The sequence below is a fragment of the Lactuca serriola genome, chromosome 3 (genome assembly GCF_051521515.1).
Source record: "Lactuca serriola cultivar US96UC23 chromosome 3, Lser_US96UC23_V15, whole genome shotgun sequence".
NCBI classification, from domain to species: Eukaryota; Viridiplantae; Streptophyta; class Magnoliopsida; order Asterales; family Asteraceae; genus Lactuca; species Lactuca serriola.
In genome coordinates, this window is record NC_136410.1 from 204,872,676 (window position 1) to 204,880,384 (window position 7,709).

Below are 7,709 nucleotides of genomic sequence, written 5' to 3' on the forward strand. Positions count from 1 at the left end.
ACAACCCTCCGCACCTAGACCCAATCAAGCTACCTGCATCTGACCCCCACACAAGCAGTCTTAAAGTGGTATGTGAGGCTCAAACCGTGTCCTATTTCTCAAATACAAGGAATTCCATATCAAGACCCGGGACCAATCTATGATTCAATATTTATGACTCGGTGCTATGGTACCTATAGGGATGAGAAGACAAGAGAGAATAAAAATGCATGAGCTTAAAATAGAATGCATCTAAAAAGTATGAAAATTAGAAAAGAAGGAAACAAAATACGCAATTTTTTTGCAATTTTTATGAATGACCTAAATGACTTACTCTAAATGCAACAATATACAACCTAAATGCAATTAAAAATAAAATATAAGAATACCTCACCCCAAGCTTAAAATTAAGCATTGTCCTCAATGCTTAGGATAAGAGTAAGGAAGGATCATATTGGGTCCAAGGTGGAGGAGGCCCGTGAGGACGGTATGGAAGCAACACATGGGTCGTACAATGATGTGTGGGTGGAGTTCTTGGCTGCCAAAATACACATGGATGAAAGCTTGGTCGCGCAAAGGAAGCATATGAAATGGCTCGAAATTTTCTTATGAAGTGACATATTTGCACAAGTACCCTCGCAAACCTTGCGCAGGTGGGGGGCAGCCCAGACATAAACCCGCTTTCGTCAACCTTTGTAAATCGTAGTTTCCAATGTTATGTTGTTGAATTCTCCTGTGTCAAAGCCTTCATAAAATGGTTTCAAATGGTGCCCATTCACTTTGAAGATTTGGTTCATTTCCAAACTCTTGATTTCAACCACACCATGATCAAAGAATTTTATAACAATGAAAGGTCCGTGCCATCGAGATCGCAATTTTCCCAGGAATATCTTTAAGCGTGAATGATAAAGAATAACTTCTTGACCCGGAATAAAGTGTTTTTGGGTTATGTGCTTGTTATGAAATGCCTTTTTCTTCACTTTGCACCTTTTGAACCTTTTAATTATCTTTTTCTTGACTACTTCCATCATTGGAGAATTTAATCTTCTTTGAGCCTCTCTCCTATGCTTGCAATAATATCCCATAAGAATCTTGTGTGTGCATAAATTAGGGCTTATCCCGTTTATTGGCTCAATCACATCAACCTGGTACAATGGAGAAATGGTGATAGGGTACCTCATTGCTTCAAAGATGTTGAAGTGAATGATCTCTCCATCAAACTCCATAGTAATTTTTCTTTTATGGACATCAATGATCGTGTGAGCGGTATTCATGAAAGGTCTTCCAAGGAGGATCATAAATGATTTGGAAGGAGTCTTCTCTTCAAGATCAATGAAATAAAAATCCATGGGAAATACTAGTTGATTAACTTGTACTAACACGTCCTCCAACACTCCTATTGGAGACACACTTGACTTGTCCGCTAATTGAATGATTACTCCCGTTTCTTCCAAAGGTCCAACATTGAGAGATTGAAAACCCAAATATGGCATCACATTGATCGAGGCTCCAAGATCTAATATGACACTTTCGACATGCAAATCACCAATGGTATAAGGGATAACAAATATTTCTAGATCCTTGCATTTGGGAGGTAACTTCTTTTGGATAACCGCAGACACGTTTGCATTGACTTGAATCTTTTCATTTTCCTTGAATTTCCTCTTCTTGGTGCACAAATCCTTGAGAAATTTTGCATAACTTGGAATTTGCTTAATAGCATTCAATAGTGGAATGTTGATTTGGACCATGCAGAAAGTTTCAAATAATTCATTTTCTTCCTCTATCTTCTTGGAAAAGGCTAACCGGGAAGGGAAGGGTGGTGGTATGACCAATGCCTTGATGGTCTTGTTGGAAGATTCAGGTTGCTCAATATTTGTCACAATCGGTTCCTTAGGAGGAACTACAACCTTTGTAGGCTCAACAACAATAACTTCATCTTCTTCTTCTCTTGAAATTCTTTTAGGGTTGCTTTCTCCAAGTGTTTTCCCACTTCTCAAGGTTATTTCACTCACATTGGAGTTCTTCTCGGTTTCAGAAGGAATTTTACCCCTTTGTTGTTAAGAGCGGTGACTGAGTCTCCAATTTGTGATTGAATGTTGGGGAAAGTATTCTTGGTTTCTTGTTGAAATTGGGTTTGACTTTGAGCAAGAGAACTGACAAGTTCTTGAAGGCTCATTTGGTGGTTACCACTTGATTGGCCTTGTTGTGGAGGTTGTTGATAATTTTGAGTGGGATGAGATGTTTGGGGATATGGAGGTTTTTTTTATGGGTATCGAGAAAATTGGGGTCTCATCATAACATGTGGTGGGTTTTCCTTTGGTGGGTATGGGTTGGTTGGGTTTTTCCTCCAATTTGGTTTGTAGTTCTTTTGAAATCCCATGGGTCTTGGTTGACCTTGATATCCTCCCATTGCATTAACATCCTCCGGTTCACTTGCAAGTGAAGGACACTTATCCGTATAATGTATCGTCATTGCACAAATTCCACACACCATTAATTGTTGACTACTTCCCACCACCATTTGACTTAGCACATTAGTCAAATCCAAGAGCTTTGATTCCAAGTGTTGGGTGTTGATAACTTCACCAACCACTTGTGGAGAATTTATCTTCATTTCATTTCGAGCCCCTAAGTTCCTTTGATTTTGAGAAATGGTTCCAAAAGGTGATCTTATCTCTTGAGGTGTCTTGTTGAAGATGTCACCACCACTTGAAGCATCAATCATCCTTCGATCTTTTTCATTCATACCCTCATAAAATTGTTGAAGAAGTAATTGTTCAGGAATGTTGTGTTGAGGAAAACTTGTACACAAGTTGTTGAATCACTCCCAAAAATCATGAAAAGTCTCATTCTCCCCTTGACGAAGTCCCAAAATGTCACTTCTTTGACTTGATATCCGAGAGGTGGGATAGAACTTGCTATTGAAGGATTTGAGTAACTCTTCCCATGTGTGAATAGATCCTGGTGGTAAGTTGAATCACCACACTCTAGCTTTATCTTCCAAGGTTAGCGGGAAGGCGGTTAGCTTGAAATCATCCAAGGTCACATGTTCGGGCAACATGCTAGCACATATCATATGAAATGAATTCAAATACTTTTGAGGGTCTTCTCTATCCAAACCATGGAACTTGGTTAGTTGATGTATGAAACTTGACTTCAATTCAATCCCTCGACGGTTTGCAGGATAAACAATACCAAGAGGTGTGTGAGTAACATCCGTCTCCATCATTTGTCTAAGTGTCCACTCTTTAGGGGGATTGGGTGGAATGGGGTGATTGGGATTGGGATATTGTTGCATGTAAAATGGATGTTGTTGGTAAGGTGGGTATGGGTATTGTTGGTGATTATACATTGGTGGTGGATAAGGTTGGTAGTTAGGATATTGATTATAAGGAGGTTGTTGTTGTGGGTACATTGGGTTATGGTACATTGGAGGGTGTTGGTAATTGGGTTGATTTGGGTAATGTACTTGTTGTTGAACTTGAAAAGCATTGGTTTGAGGTTGGTTGTTTTGATAGAAGTTTTGGGTTTGTGGTTGTGGTTGTTGATTATTGGGTTGGTTTTGAGGAGGGGCTTGATTCCAAGGTGGCATATCAATGAGAGGTTCTTTTTGTTGTTGTCTTGGATGTTGGGGTGGGTTATTGGCATCTTGATTGTTTGGGTTTGGGATGGGATTGTGAGGTGGAGTGTGATTCAAGGCTATGTAGTTTTCAAACGGAATGTCTTCAAAGGAATGACCAACAATTGGAGAACTCGGCTCGGTGTCAGTATCACTTGAAATATGAACTTGGTCTTCTATGTTGATTAGCGGAGAAGAGGAAGAAGCTTGAACGGGTTGTTGTTGCTTTACTTGTTTAGCTAAAATTTTCAACCTTTTTGCTTCTTTTTCAATTTCCGGATTGTAGAGTAGTTCACCGGTTCTGGTAGACCTAGGCATAAACAATCAAATAATAATAACCAATTTCCCCAGCAACGGCGCCAAAACTTGGTGGGATGTCAAGTCCACCAAGCAAATTACACCCTCTTTTTGCAAATTAAATGTAATATAATGGTAAAAAGGGGTATCGATCCTCGGGGAAATGGTTGTATTCAATCAACAATCCAATCTAAAAGGACTATTGTAAATAAACTAACTACAATTAAACTAAAGGGGGGGGCTGTTATGATTTCTTGAAAACTAAAAACTTGCAATTAAGCAAGAAAGTGAGATGCTCAAATATTAGAGAGAATTGGAAAACCAAGGCAATTCAACACAATGAACATTTGTGTGTTTATCATTAGGATTTAACATGAAGCTTATCATTCACCCCAAATTGGTTATATCAATCATGAAGCATGATATGCCAAGATTTCTCATAGGTAGTATGGAGGTTGGGGAAGCCCACAACTTACCTTCTTAATCAAAATCAAAGATCCAACAGAAGAAATTGAATACAAGAAGTTGATTAGCCTTAAGAATGAAGAAATCCCCAATTCCTAGAGGATGTCAATGCTTACACATCCATAAAGGATTTATGATTCATAAGCTAGAGATGATTTCTACCATCATAATGCCCTTGTTCTAAGTAAAATCAATGATTCAATGCTAAACCAAAGAAATAAACCAACAATTGCTTATTAAAGTACCAAGCTCATGATCAAAGCTTTAAACAAGCATATGAATTATGAACTAGAATCATAGACATAAGATAAATGATAAATAAGCATATATCCTTCAAAAACCCACAAACATTCAAAGGTTTTAGCCAAGGTCTACCAAATAGAGGATTTAGCCACTCATGGCAATAAAATAACAATCACAAAAGTCTAATTACATAAAGAAACTACCAATAACTTGGAAAGATGAAAAGAAATGAGTCTCAAGCTCCAACATCGCCTTCTTCTAGTCTCTAATGGTGGAAAATCGAAGTGATGGCCGATAGATCTGATCCCCCAAGGTAATGTCAAGCCAAATGACCAAAATGCCCAAAACCGGGCAGTTTCGCGGGTACCCGTGCGACATAAATTCCACCCGCGCAAGTTGTCACACCCCAAAACCGATAACAGCGGAAAACGTTTCGGGGTAGAGGACGTCATGTACAGTATCATCACAATTGCATAATAGTAAAAACAAGAAACATACAACCATTGCGTTACATAGTGAGTTTAATTACAAGTGTGTTTTGTAATGTTTAGCAATCACCAAAAATAATACAAAAATAAGAGATGGATCTTGTATGCTCCACCTTCTCCAAAATGTTGCACCTGAACCTGTCTATCTTTGACCTGAGGATACAAGTTATTTTGAAAACGAATATCAGCATAAAGCTGGTGAGTTCATAAGAGTTTAGTGTGAGTTTTTGTATAAACGCATTTGAACCGATAGTATGAAAAGCTGCAATTTTACAATCATAAGTAGTAGAAAATCCTAGAAAATCCTATATTTTCCAGAAATACATTGTAAGTGAAAACCTTTAAGAAACATGTCATTTTCATCTTTGAAAACATTTATTGTAAAAGTATAATAGTGAATTTCCCATAAGTAATGCAATTCGGTAGATTATGACTAAAGTCAATAATAGTGGTGCAAACTTTCTTTAGTGTTAAATACTCGTTTACTTCGGGATATTAACTTAGCCTTTATTTTAGTGTTTTGGTGTGGTTATTGTGTATTCTTTGTATGATGCCAATAGTGTGTATAATAGCGGACCCCATGATCTTCCCGGTCATGCACAGTGTAGTGAAGTAGCGGCATCCCTGGGCCTGCACGGCTCGGACTGAAGTTAACAGTCGGGAAGTACTAGTGTCTGCCCCATATAGATCTATACATATAGTGTCGTCTTCCTGTCAGGAGACTCTGGGCGTAGTGCGTAGCGAATAGAGTATCTCGTAGTGAGTTAGTGTGTTATCTCCTGATTATTGCTTTCTCTTGTATTATAGTGTAGTAGTCTTTTGTATAACTCGTAGTGTGTTCTCTTATTAGTGTATAGTATCGTAATAGAGTGTATTATAGTGTGTAGAGTAGTAGCTATAACGAGTAGTAGTGGCCTTAATTATACCTATTATAGTTAACTTAGTGCGTATGATTCTTGTCAGTTTAGTGGCTTCAACATCGAATGAACTGAAAATACTCATATCCAACACTAATATATATGATATATAACTAAGAAATCAATGACATTCGGACGGATAACAACTACCCTAAGCCCACAATCAAACAAGAACAGGAAATAAGGCGAGCTATCGGTCCTAAGTCCTTCAAGTCTTACTTATATAAATATATTGGTGTGGTTACATTTTATAAGGAATTTATTTAATAAAAATCTTGTCAAAAGGGAACATTTAGAAAATTTTTTATTTATCCAAAATAGTTTTGAAAACGAAAATCCTTTTTATGAAACATAGTGGTAAATCACATGTGATTTGAACTACGGATAGTGAATCACATGTGATTAATTTCCGTAACATGAATAATCGACTTGTATAAATTTCCATAAACATGTATAATTGACTTTTATCCCCCCCCCTAAAACATATAAAACATTTGAAAGGTTCATTAAAGGGGTATGAACTCACCTGAAATCGCGTAAATCGGGTGAATCGGGTAAATCGGGTGAAAGTGTCGGTTGAGCGTTTTGTACCAAATAATGACTTGTGCACCTTTTAGGGCCCTAATGTCATATGAAATATGTATTTTACAAGGAATTAATCATTTTATGCTTTTCATTAAAGTATTTAGGCATTCAAGCAACGATTCGGGGTTTTAGGGCTTAGAAGGGGTTCCCGGGAGTAATACAAGGCCAAGAGGGGTTTACGGGGGAGTCCAAGAGTTTACTCCCTTGGAGTTTACGGCCCAAAGGCCACTCCTTGGGTGTTTACGGCCGTAAGCCTCTAGGCTTGGCCGTAAACTCTTGTTTTCCCTCAAGAGTGCAATTTAAGGCCTTATTTCAACTCCATATATTTCTAGTAAATGCCTAGGACTAATTTGGAGGGTTAAAACCTTCATTTGGTGTCACTTGGGGGAGTTTACGGTCCAGGCTTGTGCTTGGGCCGTAAACTCCATTTTGTCCCTCAAAATGGTTTGTTAAATGGTCCAAATCACTCCCTTAATTCTTAGTTAAATTCTAGAAGGCCTTAGGTGAGTTTTTGGGGCTTTTTACCAAGGAAATTGGGTGTTTACGGCCCAAGCATAGTCTTGGCCGTAAACTCCTCTTTTAGGGTCTAGAATGTGTTGTTTAATGGCCTTAAGCATTTCCTAGGGTCATAACTAAATTCCCACATGCCTTAGATGAGATTTTAAGGCACATTAGCATGAAATTTTGGTGTTTACGGCCTAAGCACAAGCTTGGGCCGTAAACTCCCTTTTAGGTCCTAAAAACTTGTGTTTTCATATCCAAACTCATCTAGGCTATTTCCTTAATTAATATCTAAGCTTAAAGGAAAGGAAAATGGGACATTTGGCTAAGTTTTGGGTGTTTATGGCCTAAGAGGATTTCTAGGCCATAAACTCCCTTTAATCCACTAAATCTTATGATTTTTGACCTTTAAATGCAATAGACTATGTTTAGAATGAGATAGGGAAGAAACCCTTACGTTTGGAAGCCGGAATTCACGGTTTTGGAGTTGTGGGTTCGGGTCTAGAGAGAGAAAGTAGTGAGAGAGAGTGAATGAGTGGTAAAAGAGTGTTCAAATGGTGTTCACTCTCATTTCATATGCCTCGGATATTGCACTCGATACACGGCCACCCG

At 38.2% G+C, this 7,709-nt stretch overlaps 1 protein-coding gene across 1 annotated transcript; it reads right to left on the reverse strand.

Moving 5' to 3' along the window:
* Positions 1–665: 665 nt before the first annotated feature.
* Positions 666–2,596, reverse strand: LOC145095988 (uncharacterized). Its single transcript, XM_079033782.1, has 2 exons — positions 2,282–2,596; positions 666–2,003 (listed from the first exon to the last, which is right to left on the reverse strand). The coding sequence occupies exons 1-2, from the start codon at positions 2,594–2,596 to the stop codon at positions 666–668; spliced, it is 1,653 nt and encodes a 550-aa protein (XP_078889908.1).
* Positions 2,597–7,709: the final 5,113 nt, after the last annotated feature.